Source organism: Syngnathus leptorhynchus, chromosome 2 (assembly GCF_054491065.1).
Source record: "Syngnathus leptorhynchus isolate UIUO chromosome 2, UIUO_Slep, whole genome shotgun sequence".
In the NCBI taxonomy this organism is placed as follows: Eukaryota; Metazoa; Chordata; class Actinopteri; order Syngnathiformes; family Syngnathidae; genus Syngnathus; species Syngnathus leptorhynchus.
Genome location: NC_141196.1, coordinates 15,031,271 through 15,055,519, shown reverse-complemented (window position 1 = coordinate 15,055,519; position 24,249 = coordinate 15,031,271). Strand labels below are relative to the sequence as shown.

General features: G+C 42.2%; 6 protein-coding genes and 1 pseudogene across 7 annotated transcripts in view; all 7 read right to left on the bottom strand.

The window, feature by feature from the left end:
• The window catches only part of LOC147060948 (protocadherin alpha-5-like), a 133,491-nt gene that overhangs the window by 38,204 nt on the left and 71,038 nt on the right, over nucleotides 1–24,249 (bottom strand). The gene's annotated exons all lie outside the window — the stretch shown is intronic.
• Nucleotides 566–2,962, bottom strand: LOC147060970 (protocadherin alpha-2-like). Its single transcript, XM_085906541.1, has one exon. It carries the CDS (start codon nucleotides 2,960–2,962, stop codon nucleotides 566–568), a length of 2,397 nt encoding a protein of 798 aa, XP_085762667.1.
• On the bottom strand, nucleotides 4,125–6,747 carry LOC147060969 (protocadherin alpha-2-like). The gene is made up of 2 exons (XM_085906537.1): nucleotides 4,396–6,747; nucleotides 4,125–4,163 (listed from the first exon to the last, which is right to left on the bottom strand). The coding sequence occupies exons 1-2, from the start codon at nucleotides 6,745–6,747 to the stop codon at nucleotides 4,125–4,127; spliced, it is 2,391 nt and encodes a 796-aa protein (XP_085762663.1).
• LOC147060968 (protocadherin alpha-10-like) lies at nucleotides 7,535–10,606 on the bottom strand. Its single transcript, XM_085906534.1, has 4 exons — nucleotides 9,913–10,606; nucleotides 9,478–9,561; nucleotides 8,219–9,105; nucleotides 7,535–7,657 (listed from the first exon to the last, which is right to left on the bottom strand). The coding sequence occupies exons 1-4, from the start codon at nucleotides 10,604–10,606 to the stop codon at nucleotides 7,535–7,537; spliced, it is 1,788 nt and encodes a 595-aa protein (XP_085762660.1).
• On the bottom strand, nucleotides 11,278–13,861 carry LOC147060967 (protocadherin alpha-5-like). The gene is made up of 2 exons (XM_085906532.1): nucleotides 11,480–13,861; nucleotides 11,278–11,286 (listed from the first exon to the last, which is right to left on the bottom strand). Exons 1-2 carry the CDS (start codon nucleotides 13,859–13,861, stop codon nucleotides 11,278–11,280), a joined length of 2,391 nt encoding a protein of 796 aa, XP_085762658.1.
• Nucleotides 14,790–17,168, bottom strand: LOC147060966 (protocadherin alpha-8 pseudogene; annotated as a pseudogene).
• Nucleotides 17,907–23,589, bottom strand: LOC147060965 (protocadherin alpha-3-like). Of its 2 annotated transcripts, none has more exons than XM_085906300.1 (2): nucleotides 21,205–23,589; nucleotides 17,907–18,070 (listed from the first exon to the last, which is right to left on the bottom strand). In XM_085906300.1, the coding sequence occupies exons 1-2, from the start codon at nucleotides 23,587–23,589 to the stop codon at nucleotides 18,038–18,040; spliced, it is 2,418 nt and encodes an 805-aa protein (XP_085762426.1). In that variant the 3' UTR covers nucleotides 17,907–18,037. The 2 variants fall into 2 exon arrangements, with proteins under 2 accessions (XP_085762426.1, XP_085762424.1); XM_085906298.1 differs by lacking the exon at nucleotides 17,907–18,070 and adding an exon at nucleotides 20,132–20,542.

The window sequence follows — 24,249 nt, the reverse complement described above, 5'->3', positions numbered from 1 at the left end:
TAAAAATGTACTGTACGGTCATTTGTAAATACAACTGTGAATAATATTCCCATAAAAAAAATGTACATCCAATGACCTCGCCGAACTTTCACAAGCTTTATAGACACATTTTACTCTTCAAGTTCCATAGAATGTCAGCCTCTAGCAGGCTGGGAAATAACAGTACTTCAATCACCCATTCATACAAAACAGTCTCGTAAACCACTACCAATGGCTCATCTGCCCCCTTCCACAAACAAGCAAATAAAAATAAAAAAATCAAGATGGGCAAGAGTTCCCTTCAACTTTTAAAGCATCTGATACTTCTTGTGTTGTGTTGTACAAAACAACCCAACATTTTTTTTGTAAGAATAACACAAAGTAGGGTCAAACTGATCCACCTCTCTGGGTCGGTCCAATTTTCAATCCAGCAGTTTTAAGAGTGTAAAATCTGAGAAAGATTTACAAAAAAATAAGGGGTTTTGAACAGGGGTGTGTGGACTAATTTTTTTTACATGAAATGTTTAAATACACAGTGTGAATACATTATAAATGTATAAGTATACAAATCTACATTAATAAATGTTCAGCCTACCTTCTCACTGTTAGGTAAAGTCTGAGTCCTGGTAAAGGTGTCTCCTCCATTAATACTGATCAGTTCTGCCTCTACAGGCGGAAAAGGCGTGGGAAAAACCACCATGTCACTCTTGAGCGTGTCTGAGCTGAAGCACACGTCATACTGCTGAGTCGCTTTGGAGTAAGACCAGCTGCCGTCGGGGTGGGTGGTGATCATCGGGGCACCGTACCTGTCGAAATGTCCGTCCGTCTGTCTGTGGCATTTGAAGGCTACTAAAGTGACCAGACTGAGCAGAAAGATCAGTGACACGGCCACAATGGCGATGAGCAGGTACAAGTGCAAGTCGGAGAAGTTCTCCTCCTTGATGGGCACGTGTCTGAACTGAGTGTGGTGGATGTCGGCTGTGCTTTCAAGCACCACCACGTCAAGAGACACAGTGGCTGACAGGGGGGCTTCTCCGTTATCACACACCGACACCACCAAGGGGTGACTTTTCAGGTCATTGTCACTCATTCGCCTTTTGGTGCGAATCTCCCCGGTGCTGGTTCCGATCCGAAAGAGGTTGTTGTTGCCTTTGGGCTCAGACAGGTGATAGGAGAGCAGCGCGTTGTAGCCAGAGTCTGCATCCACTGCCCTGATCTTGGCCACAAAGTATCCCGCCTCAGCAGAGTAGGGGATGCTCTCGCTGTTGACGGAGCCATGCTCAGAATAGGGAGCCAAAATGGCAGGACTGTTGTCATTCTCATCCAGAATAAAAACGTTGACAGTCACGTTGCTGCTGAGTGGAGGAACTCCAGAATCTCTGGCCTGAACTTTAAATTGAAATGTTTTTAACTTCTCAAAGTCAAAAGACTGCAAACTGACTATATCTCCACTCTCTGAGTTAATGTTTATAAGTGAAGCTGTTTGTGTAGTTTTCATAGAACCATCAATCAAGTGATAAGATGCTCTTCCATTTTCAAGTAAATCAGCATCTGTAGTTGTCAAAGTGTAAATAGTTGTTCCGACTGCACTATTCTCCTTTATGTACACATTAATAACAGGCTCCACAAATTGAGGTGGATTGTCATTGATATCAGAAACTAGAACAGTGATGACGTGTGTAGTGGACTGTGGTGGCGTTCCTTCATCAGTAGCTGTAAGCGCAACTAGATACTGAGAGATGGCCTCTCTATCAAGAGGCCCGTCAACTAACAATGAGTAGTAATTCTTATAATTGAATTTTAATATAAATGGCACAGCGCCAACAATTTTACACTTTGTTTGGCCATTTTTACCCCCATCCCTATCAGTAATCATCACCATGGCAACGGCAGTGCCGATCTCGGCGCCCTCTTTCACGGGACTCATGAGAGATGACACCGTGATTTCCGGTGCATTGTCATTCACGTCAATGACTTCAACTAAAACTTTGCTGTGCGCCAAGCGAGGAGGAACGCCTTTGTCCCGCACTTGAACGCGAATTTCATACGCTTGAGTTTCCTCATAATCAATATCACCTTTAACGGTGATTTCTCCTGTATTTTCATTGAGTGCAAATGTGTTATCGGGGTTAAAACGCCCTCTTTCTGCAAAAGAAAACGTGAGCTGTCCATTTACACCATCATCCAAATCAGTAGCAGACAATGTTAACAACGCAGTGCCAATATCTGCATTTTCAACAACTTGGACCTTGTAGAGAGATTTGCTAAACAAGGGGGAATTGTCGTTGACATCAAGGACATTAATTTGGATTTGGATGGTACTTGATTTTGGAGGTTTACCTCCATCAATAGCAATAAGCGTGAGGTGAACTACCGCCTGCTTTTCTCGATCTAAAGCTTTCTGCAGTAATAACTCGGCAGACACGCTGTCGCCGTTATTTTGAACGTCCAACACAAAAAAATCATTCTGGTTCAATTTGTAGGTTTTAACGGTGTTGACGCCGACATCTGCGTCATGTGCCAATGGAAGTGGATGCCTCTCCCCGATTGAATAATGTTCAGACATGTCTATCACTGTAATCTCTTGATTAAAAACCGGAGCATTGTCATTAATATCGTTGATAACAACCTCAATTTGGTGGAGCCTGCGAGGATTACTCAATGCAGCCTCTATATTTAAAGAACATTTCAACACATTCGGACACAGCTCCTCTCTGTCTATCCTCTCGCTAACAAACAATACTCCAGATTCCAGATTAACGTCAAAATATCGCTTTTTGTATGCGGAGTTGATGTGAAGACCCGTTGACTGGAGTTGCTGCACACTGAGGTTTAAATCCTTAGCGAGATTTCCCACCGCGGTCCCTTTGTCTACCTCCTCCGAGATGGAGTAAGAGATCTGAGCCGTGGTCCAGCCGCACAGACAAAGCAGAGTGAAAAACAGACCCCCGACGGTAACCCATTGGTCCCGAGAAGAAGCCATTCCTTTTCAGATACGCAACATCAATCCCGTTTTGCCTTCGGTATATCCACAGGGAAATAAAAAAATACAAATCCGTCCGTTTATGTAGACAGACCTATCTTTTGCCGCGTATACGTTCCCCTAGTGTGGCTGCTTATAATTGTGTTGACTCGATGCTGAACACTCCCCATTTATGACGTTTTTTTGTCAGATGAGTTTCTGCACACCAAACACATTTTTCGTACGGTCTCCAGCGTCATCTAGCGACCGTTGTGGTGAAATGCAGTTTTAGGTCACACGGAAGATTTTTAAACGTACATTCTTTCCTGAAAAGTTAAAGAAACTGGCCAGCAAACCAGCTTTGAGCACGAGGAATGTATAACAAGGACAATAAAATAAGACAGTAGGCTACATTGTGTGCTGTCTTTGTTAAAGAAATCAATAATTAAATCTTATATTAAACACCTAAAAGAATCATATTATATCAATTTGCCCCAACTTTTGCTTGCAAAAAGAAATACAAAAAAATGGGGATCGCCTTTTTATTCCATTTTTTTTTTTACAAAAATAGAAGTTGGGTCAATTCGACCAATTGTTTAAATTCTAACCGAAATTGGGGCGTTTTTGACCCAGCGGTTTTAAGTGTAATGTACAGCATATCATGCACTTCAGGACCACGGAGAGCGATTCAGCAGCCTTTTTAAACCTATTTTTAAAAGAGAGGTTTGAGAACCCAAAAATTCTACACAGATGTCAGCACTTCAGTTGTGAGTCTTTTACAATCAGTTGATATAAATAGCAATTTTCAACTTCAAGTATACAATGCATTATATAATACTTTTTACTGCAGGTGTCCAAAGGCGAATGACTCAAAGCTTGCCCTTTTTACAAACACAACATAAACAAACCAATTGAAGACCTTAATAATATCCTCCAAAAACATTATGCATATATCTAAATAACACATTGACAGCTCCTTATAACTTCTATCCGTGATCTCCTGCAGGCCCCTCCCATACTTCTGACCACATTTACTGCTAACACAGTGTAGCAAAGCCAGCAACACAAAAGTGAAGCATACTGATATTTTAACTTCGTGCAGATGCCTATTGTTGGATATAGGTTAAAACAACAGCATAAAACAAACGGGAGTCCCTAAAAGTAGGCAAATAGTATAGCAACTTTAGCCGTAAATGTGAAAACGTGAGATACAACAGAAAGCCTACAAAAGCAAGGATCTTGATGATCTAAAACATACAGGCTTATACATATAAATAGTACTAAATGTAGTTGCTCTTACTCATGTGTATATTTAGGGTACCTTGTTTTGTATCTTTCGATATTATTTCATTATTTTTTAAAAAGGAACAGCTAAATAATTGATATTTTAACGTAAAAAAAAGCTGTGAATATCCCTATTTCAAAGACAATTTAAATTGGTGGAAATTTCTTACCTTCTCAGTATTAGGTAATGTTTGAGTCCTTGTAAAGGTGTCCCCTCCATTAATACTAATCAGTTCTGCTTCTACAGGTGGAAAGGGCGTGGGAAAAACCACCATGTCACTCTTGAGCGTGTCTGAGCTGAAGCACACGTCGTACTGCTGAGTCGCTTTGGAGTAAGACCAGCTTCCGTCAGGGTGGGTGGTGATCATCGGGGCGCCGTACCTGTCGAAATGTCCCTCCGTCTGTCTGTGGCATTTGAAGGCCACTAAAGTGACCAGGCTGACCAGGAAGACCAGCGACACGGCCGCAATGGCGATGAGCAAGTACAAGTGCAAGTCGGAGAAGCTCTCCTCCTTGATGGGCACGTGTCTGAACTGAGTGTGGTGGATGTCAGCTGTACTTTCAAGCACCACCACGTCAAGAGACACAGTCGCTGACAGGGAGGCTTCTCCGTGATCACACACCGACACCACCAAGGGGTGACTTTTCAGGTCATTGTCACTCATTCGCCTTTTGGTGCGAATCTCCCCGGTGCTGGTTCCGATCCGGAAGAGGTTGTTGTTGCCTTTGGGCTCAGACAGGTGATAGGAGAGCAGCGCGTTGTAGCCAGAGTCTGCATCCACTGCCCTGATCTTGGCCACAAAGTATCCCGCCTCAGCAGAATAGGGAATGCTCTCGCTGTTGACGGAGCCATGCTCAGAATAGGGAGCCAAAATGGTCGGACTGTTGTCGTTCTCATCCAGGATGAAAACGTTGACAGTCACGTTGCTGCTGAGTGGAGGAACACCAGAGTCTGTTGCCTGAATTTTGAACTGAAATGTCTTTATCTTTTCATAGTCAAAAGACTGCAAACTGACAATGTCTCCACTCTCTGAGTTGATATTTATCATTGTAGTTACTGGCACAGAGTGAGTTGTACTGGGCAAAAATGAGAAAGTCACATGACCATTTTGATCAATGTCATCGTCCAATGCAGTCACTTTATGTATTACTGCCCCTGGTGGACTATTTTCTCTAATGTAAACATTAATAAGGGGCTCTGAGAAGTGAGGTGCGTTGTCATTAACATCTGAAATTTGGACATGTATATAAGTTGTGCTGGACAGAGGTGGCGTGCCTTCATCACTTGCCATAATACTAATATTATAATGAGACATGCTCTCTCTGTCAAGAGGACCACCTACAACCAAAGAATAATAATTCTTATAATTTGACTCAAGCACAAAAGGCACATCGTTCGTAATTTTACCCTGCACATGACCATTTTTCCCTCCATCTTTATCTAGGACTGAAACAAGAGCAACGGCAGTGCCAATTGCTACATCTTCTTTCACTGTGTGCAACAATGATGTCACCGAAATTTCAGGGGCATTGTCATTGACATCTAAAACTTCAATCAACAATTTGGCATGTGATGTTTTGGGGAAAACTGCCCCATCATTAGCTTGTACTGTAATCTCAAACTTGCTCCTCTCTTCAAAATTTAAATTATTTATGTTGGTAACAGTCCCACTTGTTTTATCTATTGTAAACAAAGCATTATTTCCCCGGCCCATGTCACTGAAGGAGAAAAACACTTGTCCATGTTGCCCTGCATCTAAATCCGTTGCATTTAATGTTATTATTGATGTGCCGATCTCAATGTTCTCAAGTACGCTAGCTTTGTAAAGGCTCTGACTAAAGACTGGAGCATTATCATTAATGTCCAGCACATTCACCACAATAGTCATTGTACCTGATTTAGCTGGTGTTCCTCCATCAATAGCAGTCAATGTGAGTGTGATCACGGCCTGTTTTTCTCTGTCTAAAAGCTTCTGAAGCACCAATTCTGGCCTAACATTCTCACCTTTTTGTGCCTCAAGAGAAAAATGTTCATTTGGGCTTAATTTATATGAATTGACTGTATTTTTACCAACATCTGCATCATGAGCTGGGTGAAGGGGAAACTTTGTACTCAATTCAGTGTTTTCTGTAATATTTAATACTTGTGATTTGCTTAAGAATGTTGGATAATTGTCATTCACATCTAATATTGTTATTTCAATGCGATGTAATTTTAACGGATTATTAATGACGGCTTCTACACTGAGTGAACATTTGGCTTCATCTCCGCACAATTCCTCTCGATCTATTCTCTCATTCACATAGAGAAGACCAGTCTTTAAATTTACCTCGAAATATTTCCTCTTAGATCCCGCAACAATTTGAAACATGCGGGACTCCAAATCGTGAACATTAAGGCTCAAGTCCTTGGCGATATTTCCCACAACGGTCCCCACGTTCACCTCCTCCGCCACCGAGTAAGAGAGCTGGCCGCTCACGAATTCCCAGTAACACTCCAGCAACACGAAGAGCAAATACATCCGCAAAGCGCTCCATCTGCCAGGCGCGCGCATCTCTCCATACATCCTCTTAAGGCAAAAAAGAAAATAGAAATAGTGCAAAAAAATGACAAGACTCGCCACTCCGTATGAAGGAAAAATCGGAAAAGACGGAATTAATTTTGCCGTCGCGTCGGTCTCTTTCACCGCCTGAGCTTCTTTGTTCCAATGACGGAATAGACCACGTACAATTGGGAGGAGCCCAGCGCCGCGGATGAAAGTGCGTCAATACCGCGGTCCACTTTGCCCTCTAGTGGACATTTGCAGTAACTACGTCAAAATCTCACGACTATGATGCATATGTGAATATTCATCAAATTACTAAATTATAAAACTATATATATATATATATATATATATATATATATATATATACCATTTTTGAAAGACAGTTTGACCGCAGAGTGTGATCTTAATACACGTCACTTTAATCTTGAAATACAACTGAATAAATAGAAAGGTGCAACCATTTTTCACCCAACAGTTTACTCACTCAAATAGTGTTACTTTCTTCAAGACAAACAAATGATTGTCTGGATTTTCCCCAATAGCTTCCTGCCTTTCCCACCTCCATGCATCTATGAAATGACGTGTACTTAATGTTATAAAATACAATTTTGAATGTACAGTATATAGTTCCCTGAATAAACGTATTCACATTTAACTCTGATAAAACGCGATTTCATAATAATAATAATAATAATAATTCATAAAACTGCGCAACACCCAGAAAATTGTTCACGTCTTTACTGAACTTCCAGGCACACGTTCACATAGCAGACTCCCTGGACAGGTTGTTGTTCCTCTTTTCTAACGCGAATCGTGCATACGCCCTCTCAGGGTAAACTCCGAAAACAACATATAACACAGGCATCAGCATGAGTGCATTCCTCTAGAAATCATTTACATCTGAAACATTTATAAACATTTTAAGATGTGAGGATACCACACTTAAACACCCATGAAAAAAATGTCTTCAGTACCATGGACAGCACATCTCAAAATACAAGAAGAAGAAACTTGAGCGCTAACTGTATTTCAAGAACTAAAAACTTCTATCGATACGCCAATGCTGATGAATAAAATACACACCCTTCTAGTGCCCCAACAGACTCAAATATCAATTCCTCAACGTATTGTTGCATTTACCTTATCAGCATATGCAACGTATATGTACAGCATACTCAAAGCACCACACCTTTTCTTTGTTTAAGACATTTCTTAAAAATATGGACTGCATAGTAAGAGAACAAAAGTGTTTTTCTAACAAACTCCCATACTTCAATTATTGCATCATTACACTTTAAGCTACACTTAACAACTTACTAGTTGTTTTTGAAAAGACCATCATAAGTTTTAAGTGTTGAGCTATTTTTTTTTCCACAAATGCACAAAACAGATAGCAACAAATACAACAAAATGGCCCTGAAGTACAAAGATATGCACAGCCTACCTTCTCAGAGTTTGGCAGTGTCTGAGTCCTGGTAAAGGTGTCTCCTCCATTAATACTGATCAGTTCTGCTTCTACAGGTGGAAAGGGCGTGGGAAAAACCACCATGTCACTCTTGAGCGTGTCTGAGCTGAAGCACACGTCGTACTGCTGAGTCGCTTTGGAGTAGGACCAGCTCCCGTCGGGGTGGGTGGTGATCATTGGGGCGCCGTACCTGTCGAAATGTCCGTCCGTCTGTCTGTGGCATTTGAAGGCCACTAAAGTGACCAGGCTGACAAGGAAGACCAGCGACACGGCCACAATGGCGATGAGCAGGTACAAGTGCAAGTCGGAGAAGCTTTCCTCCTTGATGGGCACGTGTCTGAACTGAGTGTGGTGGATGTCAGCTGTGCTTTCAAGCACCACCACGTCAAGAGACACAGTCGCTGACAGGGAGGCTTCTCCGTTATCACACACAGACACTACCAAAGGGTGACTTTTCAGGTCATTGTCACTCATTCGCCTCTTGGTGCGAATCTCCCCGGTGCTGGTTCCAATCCGGAAAAGGTTGTTGTTGCCTTTGGGCTCAGACAGGTGATAGGAGAGCAACGCGTTGTAGCCAGAGTCTGCATCCACTGCCCTGATCTTGGCCACAAAGTATCCCGCTTCGGCAGAATAGGGGATACTCTCGCTGTTGACGGAGCCATGCTCAGAATAGGGAGCCAAAATGGCCGGACTGTTGTCGTTCTCATCCAGGATAAAAACATTGACAGTCACGTTGCTGCTGAGTGGAGGAACACCAGAGTCTGTTGCCTGAACTTTAAACTGAAACGTCTTAACCTTCTCATAGTCAAAAGACTGCAAACTGACAATGTCTCCACTCTCTGAGTTGATATTAATCATTGTAGTTACTGGCACAGAGTGAGTCGTAAAGGGCAAAAATGAGTAAGTCACATGCCCATTTTGATCAACGTCATCGTCCAATGCAGTCACTTTATATATTACTGCACCTGGTGGACTATTTTCTTTTATGTAAACATTAATGACCGGCTCTGAGAAGCGAGGTGCATTGTCATTAACGTCTGAAATTTGCACATTTATAAATGTTGTGCTGGACAGAGGTGGGGTGCCTTCATCACTTGCCATAATGCTAATATTGTAATGAGATATGCTCTCTCTGTCAAGAGGAGCACCAACAACCAAAGAATATGAGTTCTTGTAATTTGACTCAAGTTTGAAAGGCACATCTGTATCAATTTTACAGTTCACTAAACCATTTTTACCACTATCTTTGTCCAACACAGAGACAATGGCAATGGCCGTGCCAATCGTTGCATCTTCTTTCACTGAGCTCAATAAAGATGTAACTGCAATTTCAGGGGCGTTGTCATTGACATCTAAAACTTCTATGAGCAATTTAGCATGAGAAGTTAAAGGAGAAGCCCCTCCATCGCTGGCTCGTATTCTAAGTTCAAATGCATTTGATTGTTCAAAATCAATGTTTTCCCTATTTGTTACTGTTCCTGTTTTTTCATCAATTGAGAACATATTTGTCTGTTCCTCTCTCCCTCCTGTATTGAAAGAATAAATCACCTTTCCATTCTGTCCATCATCTAAATCAGTCGCATTCAATGTTATTATTGATGCGCCAATTTCCACATTTTCATATATGCTAGCTTTGTATAACGTTTGACTAAATACAGGCGCGTTATCATTACTATCTAACACCGTCACAACAATCGTCATTGTGCCTGATTTTGGTGGTGTTCCTCCATCAATAGCAGTCAACGTGAGCGTGATAACCTCCTGTTTTTCTCGGTCTAAAAGCTTCTGAAGTACCAATTCAGGAGTCACACTCTCTCCTTTTTGTACGTCAAGAGAAAAGTGTTCATTTGGGCTGAGCTTGTATGAATTGACATTATTTTTACCTACGTCTGCATCATGGGCTGGATGCAGAGGGAATTTTGATCCTACTGCTGTTGTCTCACTAATGTTCAGCACCTCTTTATGACTAGAAAATACCGGGTAATTGTCATTTACATCTAATATGGTTATTTCAATGCGGTGCAATTTCAATGGATTATTAACCACAGCTTCTACACTGATTGAACACTTGGCTTGCTTTTTGCACAGTTCCTCTCGATCTATTCTCTCATTAACAAAGAGGACGCCAGTCTTTAGATTTACCTCAAAGAATTTCCTTTTGGTTCCTGCAACGATCTGAAACATGCGGGACTCCAAATCGTAAACATTCAAGCTTAAGTCCTTGGCAATATTTCCCACAACGGTCCCTACGTTCACCTCCTCAGCCACCGAGTAAGAGAGCTGGCCGCTCGCGGCTTCCCAGTAACACTCCAGCAGCACGAAAAACAAATATATCCGTACAGAGCTCCATCTGTCCAACGTGCGCATCTTTCCATGCATCCACATGAGGCATCAAGGAATAAATGGTGCAAAAACAGATTTCTGACTTGATGGGAAGAAAAATCCAAACGAAATAAATTATAATGCTTCCGCAGAACGATCCCCGTCTCTTTCACCGTCCAAGCTTCTTTGTTCCGATGATAAAAAAAGAAATCCGCACGTACAACTGGGAGGAGCCCCCGCTATGGACGAGGGTGCTCAAATGCCACGGTCCACTGTGTCCTCTAGTGGACATTTTCTTGAACTACAACCAAATTAACACAACTACGATCAAACAATGAATCCATTAAAAAGTACAACATCTCTTACAAACAAATGACAAAAAATCACCGACATTTAATAGTACTCTCTTAAACATAAGGACCAGCAATAAATGTAAGCATGTTTTCTCCAAAACAATCTCCATATCAGCAGCAACACCGGAATGAAAATACAGAACATGTACATTTTTCCCCGCATGTATAATCCTGAAAATACCTCCCGAAAATAAAACATGAGCATCAGCACCATGGACAGCGAGACTCGCACTACTGTAAAGACAGTTTCAAAAATGCCAATAAAGCAGACTTCAAACTATTTTGATTTTTTTGATTATAAAAAGTATAATGATGGAAACCATTCTTCCCCTCTAGTAGTCAACAGACTCCGATTTTAAATACTCAAGTTGCCTATTTACCAAGCAAACATTAACGTCAAATATACTGTATGTAAACACTTCTTTTGTTTGCATGAAACGTTTTGTGCAATTATGGAGCAAACATACTTGATTCGAACCAGTGAATATTTGGTATATTGACTACAGTATTGATATTTCAAAAGACAAAACCGTTCTAAAGCTATATGAAGAAGTGCACAGCCTACCTTCTCAGTGGGTAAAGTCTGAGTCCTGGTAAAAGTGTCTCCTCCATTAATACTGATCAGTTCCGCCTCTCCAGGCGGAAAGGGTGTGGGAAAAACCACCATGTCACTCTTAAGGGTGTCTGAGCTGAAGCACACGTCGTACTGCTGAGTCGCTTTGGAGTAAGACCAACTCCCGTCGGGGTGGGTGGTGATCATCGGGGCGCCGTACCTGTCAAAATGTCCATCCGTCTGTCTGTGGCATTTGAAGGCCACTAAAGTGACCAGACTGACCAGGAAGATCAGCGACACGGCCACAATGGCGATGAGCAGGTACAAGTGCAAGTCGGAGAAGCTCTCCTGCTTGATGGGCACGTGTCTGAACTGAGTGTGGTGGATGTCAGCTGTGCTTTCAAGCACCACCACGTCAAGAGAAACAGTTGCTGACAGGGAGGCTTCTCCGTTATCACACACCGACACCACCAAGGGGTGACTTTTCAGGTCATTGTCACTCATTCGCCTTTTGGTGCGAATCTCCCCGGTGCTGGTTCCGATCCGAAAGAGGTTGTTGTTGCCTTTGGGCTCAGACAGGTGATAGGAGAGCAGCGCGTTGTAGCCAGAGTCTGCATCCACTGCCCTGATCTTGGCCACAAAGTACCCTGCCTCGGCAGAATAGGGGATGCTCTCGCTGTTGACGGAGCCATGCTCAGAATAGGGAGCCAAAATGGAAGGGCTGTTGTCATTCTCATCAAGAATAAAAATGCTTACAGTCACGTTGCTGCTGAGCGGAGGAACACCAGAGTCTGTGGCCTGAACTTTGAACTGAAATGTCTTTATCTTTTCATAGTCAAAAGACTGCAAACTGACAATGTCTCCACTCTCCGAGTTGATATTTATCATTGTAGTTACTGGCACAGAGTGAGTCGTACTGGGCAAAAATGAGAAAGTAACATGACCATTTTGATCAACGTCATCATCCAATGCAGTCACTTTATGTATTACTGCCCCTGGTGGACTATTTTCTCTAATGTAAACATTAATGAGAGGCTCTGAGAAGTGTGGTGCATTGTCATTAACATCTGAGATCTGAACATAAACAACACTTGTGCTGGTGAGAGGTGGTGTGCCTTCATCAGTCGCAATAATGCTGACACTGTGAACAGATTCGCTCTCTCTGTCAAGGGGACCACCTACAACCAAAGAATAATAATTTTTATAGTTCAACTCAAGTTTAAAAGGCACATCATTTTCAATTTTAGTCAGCACTATACCATTTTTACCATCATCTTTGTCCAAGATGGAAACAAGAGCAACAGCGGTGCCAATTGGTGCATCTTCTTTTACTGCGTGCAACAATGATGTAATTGAAATTTCAGGTGCATTATCATTGACATCTAAAACCTCAATCAATAATTTGGCATGTGAGATTGTTGGGAAAGCTGCTCCATCACTGGCTTGTACTCTTATTTCAAATACATTTTCATCTTCAAAATTTAATTTTTTTATGTTTGTTACGGTGCCAGTTGTTTTTTCAATAGCAAATAGGTCATTCTGCACCCCCCTACCGACTTCACTGAAAGAATAGAAGACTTGTCCATTTTGTCCTGCATCTAAATCCGTTGCATTTAATGTTATTATCGATGTGCCAATCTCAATGTTTTCACGTACACTGGCTTTGTAGAGACTCTGACTAAATATTGGAGCATTATCATTAATGTCCAGCACATTCACAACAATAGTCATTGTTCCCGATCTTGGTGGTGTTCCTCCATCAATAGCAGTCAACGTGAGGGTGATGACGGCCTGTTTTTCTCGGTCTAAAGGCCTCTGAAGTACCAATTCAGGAGTCACACTCTCTCTTTGAACCTCAAGAGAAAAGTGTTCATTTGGACTGAGCTTGTATGAATTGACAGCATTTTTACCTACGTCTGCATCATGAGCTGGGTGCAGAGGATATTTAGCTCCTGCTGCTGTAATTTCTGTGATATTTATCACCTGTGATTTGCTCGTAAATAATGGATAGTTATCATTTATGTCCAATATAATCATTTCTATACGGTGTAATTTTAATGGATTATTAATCACACCCTCAACAATCAATGAACACTTGGCTTGCTTTTTACACAGTTCCTCTCGATCTATTCTCTCATTCACATAGAGGACGCCAGTCTTTAGGTTTACCTCAAAGTATTTCCTTTTGGTTCCTGCAACAATCTGAAACATGCGGGACTCCAAATCGTGAACATTAAGGCTCAAGTCCTTGGCAATATTTCCCACAACGGTCCCTACGTTCACCTCCTCCGCCACCGAGTAAGAGAGCTGGCCGCTCGCGGCTTCCCAGTAACACTCCAGCAGCACGAAAAACAAATATATCCGTACAGAGCTCCATCTGTCCAACGCGCGCATCTTTCCATGCATCCACATGAGGCATCAAGGAATAAATGGTGCAAAAACAGATTTCTGACTTGATGGGAAGAAAAATCCAAACAAATTAAATTATAATGCTTCCGCGGAACGATCCCCGTCTCTTTCACCGTCTGAGCTTCTTTGTTCCGATGATAAAAAAAAGAAATCCGCACGTACAACTGGGAGGAGCCCCCGCTATTGACGAGGGTGCTCAAATGCCACGGTCCACTGTGTCCTCTAGTGGACATTTTCTTGAACTACAACCAAATTATCACAACTACGATCAAACAATAAATCCATTGAAAAGTAGAACATCTCTGACAACCAAATTAACACAACTACGATCAAACAATGAATCCATTAAAAAGTACAACATCTCTTACAAACAAATGACAAAAACTCACCGACATTTAATAGTACTCTCTTAAACATAAATACCAGCAATAAATTCAAGCAATTTTCCCCCAAAACAATGAAATATGCAACGAGTGCCATATCAGCAGCAACACCGGAATGAAAATACAGAACATGTCAATTTTTCCCCGCATGTATAATCCTCAAAATATGTCAAGAAAAAAAAACCATTAACATCAGCACCATGGATAGCGAGGCTCGCACAACTGTAAAGACAGTTTCAAAAATGCCAGTAAAGCAGTCTTCAAACTATTTTAAATTCTTTGATTATAAAAAAGTATAATGATGGAAAACATTATAATAGAAATATTATTCTAGTAGTCAACAGACTCCGATTTTAAATACTCAAGTTGGGTATTTACCAAGTAAACATTAACGTCAAATATACTGTATGTAAACACTTCTTTTGTTTGCATGAAACGTTTTGTGCAATTATGGAGCAAACATACTTGATTCGAACCAATGAATATTTGGTATATTGACTACAGTATTGATATTTCAAAAGACAAAACCGTTATAAAGCTATATGTAGAAGTGCACAGCCTACCTTCTCAGTGGGTAAAGTCTGAGTCCTGGTAAAAGTGTCTCCTCCATTAATACTGATCAGTTCCGCCTCTCCAGGCGGAAAGGGCGTGGGAAAAACCACCATGTCACTCTTGAGCGTGTCTGAGCTGAAGCACACGTCGTACTGCTGAGTCGCTTTGGAGTAAGACCAACTCCCGTCGGGGTGGGTGGTGATCATCGGGGCGCCGTACCTGTCAAAATGTCCATCCGTCTGTCTGTGGCATTTGAAGGCCACTAAAGTGACCAGGCTGACCAGGAAGACCAGCGACACGGCCGCAATGGCGATGAGCAAGTACAAGTGCAAGTCGGAGAAGGTCTCCTCCTTGATGGGCACGTGTCTGAACTGAGTGTGGTGGATGTCAGCTGTGCTTTCAAGCACCACCACATCAAGAGACACAGTGGCTGACAGGGAGGCTTCTCCGTTATCACACACCGACACCACCAAGGGGTGACTTTTCAGGTCATTGTCACTCATTCGCCTCTTGGTGCGAATCTCCCCGGTGCTGGTTCCGATCCGAAAGAGGTTGTTGTTGCCTTTGGGCTCAGACAGGTGATAGGAGAGCAGCGCGTTGTAGCCAGAGTCTGCATCCACTGCCCTGATCTTGGCCACAAAGTATCCCGCCTCAGCGGAATAGGGGATGCTCTCGCTGTTGACGGAGCCGTGCTCAGAATAGGGAGCCAAAATGGCCGGACTGTTGTCATTCTCATCCAGGATAAAAACGTTGACAGTCACATTGCTGCTGAGTGGAGGAACACCAGAGTCTGTGGCCTGAACTTTAAACTGAAAGGTCTTTAACTTCTCATAGTCAAAAGACTGCAAACTGACAATGTCTCCACTCTCTGAGTTGATATTTATCATTGTAGTTATCGGCATCGAGACAGTTTTACCTTGCACAAAGGAGTATGTCACTTGCCCATTTTGATCAATGTCATCGTCAACTGCGGTCACTCTATGAATGACTGCTCCCGGTGAGCTGTTTTCTTTGATATAAACATTAATGAGGGGTTCTGAGAAGCGAGGAGTGTTGTCATTTATATCGGAAATATGAACATAAACTACACTAGTGCTGGACAGAGGTGGGGAGCCTTCATCACTTGCCATAATGCTAATATTGTAATGAGATATGCTCTCTCGGTCAAGAGGAGCACCAACAACCAAAGAATATGAGTTTTTGTAATTTGACTCAAGTTTGAAAGGCACATCTGTGTCAATTTTACAGTTCACCAAACCATTTTTGCCAGAATCTTTGTCTAACACAGAGACAATGGCAATGGCTGTGCCAATCGTTGCATCTTCTTTCACTGAGCTCAATAAAGATGTAACTGCAATTTCAGGGGCGTTATCATTGACATCTAAAACTTCTATGAGCAATTTGGCATGAGAAGTTAAGGGAGAAGTTCCTCCATCATTAGCTTGTATCCTGAGTTCAAATGCACTTGATTTTTCAAAGTCAACATTTTCCTTATTAGTTACTGTTCCTGTTAGCTCATCAATAGAGAACATATTTGTTTGCTTCTCTCTTCCTCCTGCATTAAAAGAATAGAATACTAGTCCATTTTGCCCGGCATCTAAATCAGTTGCATTTAATGTTATTATCGATGTGCCGATCTCAATGTTTTCACGTACACTGGCTTTGTAGAGACTCTGACTAAATATTGGAGCATTATCATTAATGTCGAGTACATTCACCACAATAGTCATTGTGCCTGATTTTGGTGGTGTTCCTCCATCAATAGCAGTCAATGTGAGGGTGATGACGGCCTGTTTTTCTCGGTCTAAAAGCTTCTGAAGCACTAACTCAGGAGTCACACTTTCTCCTTTTTGTACCTCAATAGAAAAGTGTTCATTTGGGCTGAGCTTGTATGAATTGACATTATTTTTACCTACGTCTGCATCGTGAGCTGGATGCAGAGGAAATTTTGATCCTACTGCATGCTGAACATTAGTCTCACTAATGTTCAGCATCTGTGTGTGACTAGAAAATAATGGATAATTGTCATTTACATCTAATATTGTTATTTCAATGCGATGTAATTTTAACGGATTATTAATGACGGCTTCTACACCGAGTGAACATTTGGCTTCATCTCCGCACAGTTCCTCTCGATCTATTCTCTCATTCACATAGAGAAGACCAGTCTTTAAATTTACCTCGAAATATTTCCTTTTCGCTCCAGTAACAATTTGAAACATGCGGGACTCCAAATCGTGAACATTAAGGCTCAAGTCCTTGGCAATATTTCCCACAACGGTCCCCACGTTCACCTCCTCCGCCACCGAGTAGGAGAGCTGGCCGCTCGTGGCTTCCCAGTAACACTCCAGCAGCATAAAGAGAAAATATATCCGCAAAGCGCTCCATCTGTCCAGTCTGCGCATCTTTCCATACATCCACATGAGGCATAAAGGAATAATTATGAATAAATGGTGCAAAAATTGACTCGATATGAAGGGACAATCAAAACAAACTGAACCTAACGATGCCTGGTGCACATATCTCTTTCAATGTCTGAGCTTCTTTGTTCCAATGACTAAAAACAGCACGTATTTGGGAGGAGCCCCACGCCGCGGAGAAGTGTGCTTAATATGCCACGGTCTATTGTGCCCTCTAGTGGATGTATTTCTGGACTACAACCAGCATCACATAGCCGGGCAAAGCAGAAAAAAATACGTTTCATAAGAGGACAGTAACCTATGACGAGACAATCTAATTTAATTTAATTTTCAGACCTGTCAATTCCGTTTCAATAGTGAAACACAATGAAAATATAGTTGAGTGACTTTACTTCATTTGAACATACATGTACAGTGGCTGCACATAAATAAGAAGTAAATTAAGCAACGGGGAGCAACAGGCTCAGAAGCTTGCAGCAAGCAGCCTCAATATTGGATAGTTAACGCAGCTATTGAGTAAAATAAAAATCTGAATATAAACTGTATTTAAACAAGAACAAATGGAATTAGAATGCATAATGCAACAGCGTACTATTAAAGCAACCAAAAAAAAATATGTTCATCCTACCTTATCAGTGTTTGGTAAAGTCTGGGTCCTGGTAAAGGTGTCTGCTCCGTTAATACTAATCAGTTCTGCTTCTACAGGCGGAAAGGGCGTGGGGAAAACCACCATATCACTCTTGAGCGTGTCTGAGCTGAAGCACACGTCGTACTGCTGAGTCGCTTTGGAATAAGACCAGCTGCCGTCAGGGTGGGTGGTGATCATCGGGGCACCGTACCTGTCGAAATGTCCATCTGTCTGTCTATGGCATTTGAAGGCCACTAAAGTGACCAGGCTGACCAGGAAGACCAGCGACACGGCCGCAATTGCGATGAGTAAGTACAAGTGCAAGTCGGAGAAGCTCTCGTCCTTGATGGGCACGTGTCTGAACTGAGTGTGGTGGATGTCAGCTGTGCTTTCAAGCACCACCACGTCAAGAGACACAGTGGCTGACAGGGGGGCTTCGCCGTTATCACACACAGACACCACCAAGGGGTGACTTTTCAGGTCATTGTCACTCATTCGCCTCTTGGTGCGAATCTCCCCGGTGCTGGTTCCGATCCGGAAGAGGTTGTTGTTGCCTTTGGGCTCAGACAGGTGATAGGAGAGCAGCGCGTTGTAGCCAGAGTCTGCATCCACTGCCCTGATCTTGGCCACAAAGTATCCCGCCTCAGCAGAATAGGGGATGCTCTCGCTATTGACGGAGCCATGCTCAGAATAGGGAGCCAAAATGGTTGGACTGTTGTCGTTCTCATCCAGGATAAAAACATTGACAGTCACGTTGCTGCTGAGCGGAGGAACACCAGAGTCTGTGGCCTGAACTTTGAACTGAAATGTCTTTAACTTCTCATAGTCAAACGATTGCAAACTGACTATATCGCCACTCTCTGCGTTGATGTTTATCATCGTAGTTATTGGCACAGAGTGAGTACTACTCGGTAAAAATGAGTAAGTCACATGTCCATTTTGATCAATGTCATTATCCAGTGCAGTCACTCTATGTATTGCTGCCCCTGATGGACTATTTTCTTTGACGTAAACATTAATGATGGGCTTTAAGAAATGAGGTGCATTGTCATTAACATCTGAGATCTGAACTAAAATAACACTGGTGCTGGACATAGACGGAGTTCCCTCATCAGATGCAATAATAGTGACATTGTAGTGGGCCTTCGTCTCTCTGTTAAGCGGGCCATTTACTGTTAATGAATAATAGTTTTTATAATTTGTGTCCAATTGAAAAGGAGTATTATTTGCAATTGCAACTTTGACAACTCCATTCATTCCTCCATCCTTGTCCAGGACAGACACAAGAGCAATAGCAGTGCCAATCTCAGCATCCTCCTTGACTGTGTTTAGTAGTGACTTCACATTAATCTCAGGAGCATTGTCATTTATGTCTTCTACCTCAACAAGCACTTTACAGTGAGTAGACATCGGCTGATGGCCTTTGTCAGTTGCCTGGGCATGAATTTCAAAGGCAGGATTTTCTTCATAGTCAATCTTTCCTTTGACAAAAATCACTCCTGTTTGAGGAACAATTTCAAATAAATCTAAAACATGATCCTGTCCTTTCTTTCTTAAAGAGTATTGTATCTCACTATTTAAGCCATCATCCGCGTCTGTTGCATTCAATGTGATCACAGCAGAGCCATTTGGTGCATTTTCTGGGATTTTGATTTTGTATAATGATTTACTGAAAACAGGAGGATTGTCATTGCTATCCAAAACATTAATATTAATTTGTGACGTCCCTGACCTGGGTGGGGTGCCTCCGTCGACTGCCGTCAGTGTGAGCAGTATGACAGAGTCACGCTCGCGGTCTAATGCTTTCTGCAGCACCAACTCGGCAGACACACTCTCCCCCCCTTTGTGAACGTCTAAAGAAAAATATTCGTTTGCACTGAGTTTGTAGGTATTAATGCCGTTCTTTCCAACATCCAAATCCGTTGCCTCAATTAAGCCAAATTTAAGCCCCGGTAATGTACTTTCTGCAATGTCAAGTAACTGCACATCCTCAGTAAATACGGGCGAATTATCATTTATATCTATTATATTTACTTCCAAGCGATAAAGATTTAAAGGGTTATTGAGCACAGCCTCCACATTTATGGTACATTTTGGAGCCTTTGCGCACAATTCCTCCCTGTCTATTCTTTCACGCACGAAAAGAACACCAGTCCTTAGATTGGCGTCGAAATAATTAGTTTTAGAATTACTGACAACCTGAAACAAGCGAGATTCTAAAGTCTTCACGTCGAGATTGAGATCCCTGGCAAGATTTCCGACAGAAGTCCCTGGGTTTACCTCCTCTGAGACAGAATAGGAAAGCTGTCCACTGGCCGCTTCACACAAACATTTCAGGAGCAGTATCACACAATATATCCAGTTACACGTAGTTTTGCTTGAGAAATACATCCTTATGTCCATCCAGTGAAGGGTACCATCCAATTCAAACGACGTCAAGTAAAAGGTAAAACCAAATACATACATTCCTTGAGAATTTGATTAGAATAAACCTAGGCATCATTTGTTCAACAAAATATACATTTGTATTCCATCTCCCACCGCGTCTCTTTGTCTCCAACAGCAGCGAGGCATAATCTGCCGATTTTTTTTCTTTCCCTGGGAGGAGTCTTATATCGCAGTAGGCTGAACCGACTCCACAATGCCATGGTCTATAGGGCCTCCGTGTGGCGGAAGAATGTAACTGCAAACAGTTGTATGACTTTCACCCATTGCATTAAAAACGTTCTAAGTTCTGTGCAACGATCTGACAACATGTGGTGGATACTGTAGATTAAACGCCTTCACAAAATAATTGCAAAGTGATTTCCTTTCTCCAAAAATGACAGAATAACAGAACTAAATACTAAAGAGGCTATATGTACAATAGATAGAGACAGAGAGAGAGAGAGAGAGAGACAGAGAGAGAGACAGAGACAGAGAGAGAGACAGAGACAGAGAGAGAGAGACAGAGACAGAGACAGAGACAGAGACAGAGACAGAGAGACAGACAGAGACAGAGACAGAGACAGAGAGAGAGATCTGTAAAATTACAATTTGAGTGATTTTATATCAGCTGATCAGCAATGCGAGATGATGTCAAAAAAATGACAACGTTTTGGAAAATGTGACAATATGTAAATTGTAGTTGAGTAAATTTCACAATGCAATAATGCTCATTAATTTAACGTATCGCTCCTTATATTGTTTGAACCACAACATAATTACAGCCTTACTTCAGCACCAAGGACAGATACGTTCTGACCATTGCCTGCGGAATTGTTCTGCAGAAAAAAGCTTTCAGCTCCAGCAGTACCATCGACCAGAAGCATAGAAACAGCCCACTTTTGTACTATAAGTTCTTACCTTCTCAGTGGTAGGTAAAGTCTGAGTCCTGGTGAAGGTGTCTCCTCCATTAATACTGATCAGTTCTGCCTCTACAGGCGGAAAGGGTGTGGGGAAAACCACCATGTCACTCTTGAGCGTGTCTGAGCTGAAGCACACGTCGTACTGCTGAGTCGCTTTGGAGTAAGACCAGCTCCCGTCAGGGTGGGTGGTGATCATCGGGGCGCCGTACCTATCGAAATGTCCATCTGTCTGTCTGTGGCATTTGAAGGCCACTAAAGTGACCAGGCTGAGGAGGAAGATCAGCGACACGGCCACAATGGCAATGAGCAGGTACAAGTGCAAGTCGGAGAAGGTCTCCTCCTTGATGGGCACGTGTCTGAATTGAGTGTGGTGGATGTCGGCTGTGCTTTCAAGCACTACCACGTCAAGAGACACAGTGGCTGACAGGGGGGCTTCGCCATTATCACACACCGACACCACCAAGGGGTGACTTTTCAGGTCATTGTCACTCATTCGCCTCTTGGTGCGAATCTCCCCGGTGCTGGTTCCGATCCGGAAGAGATTGTTGTTGCCTTTGGGCTCAGACAGGTGATAGGAGAGCAGCGCGTTGTAACCAGAGTCTGCATCCACTGCCCTGATCTTGGCCACAAAGTATCCCGCCTCAGCAGAATAGGGGATGCTCTCGCTGTTGACGGAGCCGTGCTCAGAATAGGGAGCCAAAATGGAAGGGCTGTTGTCGTTCTCATCCAGGATAAAAATGTTGACAGTCACGTTGCTGCTGAGAGGAGGAACACCAGAGTCTGTGGCCTGAACTTTAAACTGAAACGTCTTTAACTTCTCATAGTCAAAAGATTGCAAACTCACTATATCTCCGCTCTCTGAGTTGATGTTAATCATTGTAGTTATCGGCACGGAGTCAGTATTACTTTTCACAAATGAATATGTCACTATCCTATTTTCATTTGTGTCATGATCAACTGCAGTCACTCTATGAATGACTGCTCCCGGTTGACTATTTTCTTTGATGTAAACATTAATGAGGGGATCTGAGAAGTGAGGCGCGTTGTCATTTACGTCCGATATGTGAACATGAACAACACTAGTGCTGGACAGAGGTGGACGCCCGTTATCTTTGGCAACTATGGTGATGTTGTAGTGCGGTGCACTCTCTCTGTCTAACGGCTCATCAACTAACAGAGAATAATAGTTTTTGTAATTTTCTTCTAGTTTAAATGGAACTTTATTTTGAATATGTACTGTAACATGACCGTTCTCACCACCATCCTTATCAAAAAGCGACACCAGTGCGACTGCGGTGCCTACAATGGCGTCTTCTGGCACGCCATTGTGCAGTGACGTCACTGTGACCTCAGGAGCGTTGTCATTAACATCCAAAACCTCAACCAGCACTTTGCAATGAGCAGACATGGGAGGGTTGCCTTTATCTGTGGCCTCCACCCTTATCTCGTACGCTTTTTTTTCCTCATAGTCAATATGACCTTTCACCTTAATTACACCAGTTTGACCTTCAATTTCAAACACATCCAATACGTGATCTTGATCTTTGCTTCTTAATGAATAAACAATTTCACTGTTTAAACCCTCATCAGCATCTGTGGCGTTCAATGTAATGATTCCAGTGCCTAATGGTGAATTTTCTCTTAGTGTTGTCTTATACAGAGATTCACTAAATGTAGGGATGTTGTCATTTATGTCCAAAACATTAACTATAATTTGAGAGTTGCCTGATTTTGGTGGGCTTCCCCCATCTACAGCAGTCAGCGTCATGGTAATGAGAGGCTGCTTCTCTCGATCTAAACCTTTCTTCAGAACCAGCTCAGCAGACACGCCACCGCCTGCTTTATGCACACCTAATGAAAAATGCTCATTTGGACTTAATCTATACGTGCTGATGCTGTTTTTACCAACATCCGCATCACTGGCTTCAGACAATGCAAATTTAACCCCTGGCAATGTGCTCTCTGCGATGTATAAATTCTGCATTTTGGTCGTGAACAAAGGAGCGTTATCGTTAACATCTAAAATGTCCACATCGATGCGATACAGTTTTAAAGGGTTGTTTATGACAGCCTCCACACTGATGGAGCATTCTGCCTCCTCTGTGCAGAGCTCCTCTCTATCTATTCTCTCATTTACATAAAGCGTGCCAGTCTTTAGGTTTACCTCAAGGAATTTCCTCTTAGTGGTGGCAACAATTTGAAACGAACGAGATTCTAGGTCCTGTACGTTTAAATTTAAATCCTTGGCGATGTTTCCAATGACAGTGCCGGGGTTTAACTCCTCCGAGATGGAAAAAGAAAGCTGTCCAGATGCTGTTTTCCAGTAACACTCCAGTAGAAGAAACCCCAAATAAATTCCCAAATAGCTCCGTCTGGAAGGCATGTTTATGTCCAATACGAGTAAAGCATGAATAAAAAAAAATCCTTATTTGAGCGTGAGCCTTGTGTTTGTTCCTCCGTCCTCTGCCTCTTTATAACAAAGACTGAATGGATCTCTCAGGCATCTGAAAGCGGGAGGGGCTTCAATGCATGGAAGCGCGGCTCTTCCTCTGACGGATAAAGAGCGACGCTTGGTGGTGAAAGTGGTTATGCGCAGAGGCGGGTGACTCCATCCTGATGCTCTCATACGCACCAGTAATAATAATGATAATAATAATCCATCCATACGTCCATAATGATAATAATAATACCAATACCAATAATAACAATAACAATAATAATAATAATAATAATTATTATTATTATTATTATTATTATTATTATTATATTACTAATAATAATAATAACAATAATGATGATAATAATAACACCAAGGAGAGAGAACTAATCATCTTCACTGAGAATGACAAACATTGAGCATTTCTTTCTGACCCTCAAAACAGAAAGTACTATAAAGCAATACCCTTCTTTATCCATAACAGTGTTAAAATATATATTTTCTCCTCACTGGCCACTCGTTAATATTGAGGATAATTAATTTGATGAATTGATTGAACACATTAGACGATTCCATGCGGTGCTGTAGTGTGTTTTGGTGCTCCTC

Excerpts from the sequence above, each read along its gene's own strand:
- LOC147060967 (XM_085906532.1), bottom strand. The coding sequence starts at position 13,861 with ATGCGCGCGTTGGACAGATGGAGCTCTGTACGGATATATTTGTTTTTC.
- LOC147060965 (XM_085906298.1), bottom strand. The coding sequence starts at position 23,589 with ATGCCTTCCAGACGGAGCTATTTGGGAATTTATTTGGGGTTTCTTCTA. Across the intron at positions 20,543-21,204 it reads CTTTACCTACCACTGAGAAG|TTACATTCTTCCGCCACACG; the intron begins GTAAGAACTTAT and ends AACTGTTTGCAG.
- LOC147060970 (XM_085906541.1), bottom strand. The coding sequence starts at position 2,962 with ATGGCTTCTTCTCGGGACCAATGGGTTACCGTCGGGGGTCTGTTTTTC.
- LOC147060969 (XM_085906537.1), bottom strand. The coding sequence starts at position 6,747 with ATGTATTTGCTCTTCGTGTTGCTGGAGTGTTACTGGGAATTCGTGAGC. Across the intron at positions 4,164-4,395 it reads CATTACCTAATACTGAGAAG|GCTTTCTGTTGTATCTCACG; the intron begins GTAAGAAATTTC and ends TTGCTTTTGTAG.
- LOC147060968 (XM_085906534.1), bottom strand. The coding sequence starts at position 10,606 with ATGCGCACGTTGGACAGATGGAGCTCTGTACGGATATATTTGTTTTTC. Across the intron at positions 9,562-9,912 it reads TGTTGTGACGGTGTTAGATA|TTACATCTTTATTGAGCTCA; the intron begins GTAATGATAACG and ends CTGAAATTGCAG. Across the intron at positions 9,106-9,477 it reads TGTGTTGGACAAAGATAGTG|TAACTACAATGATTAATATC; the intron begins GTAAAAATGGTT and ends ACTCTGTGCCAG.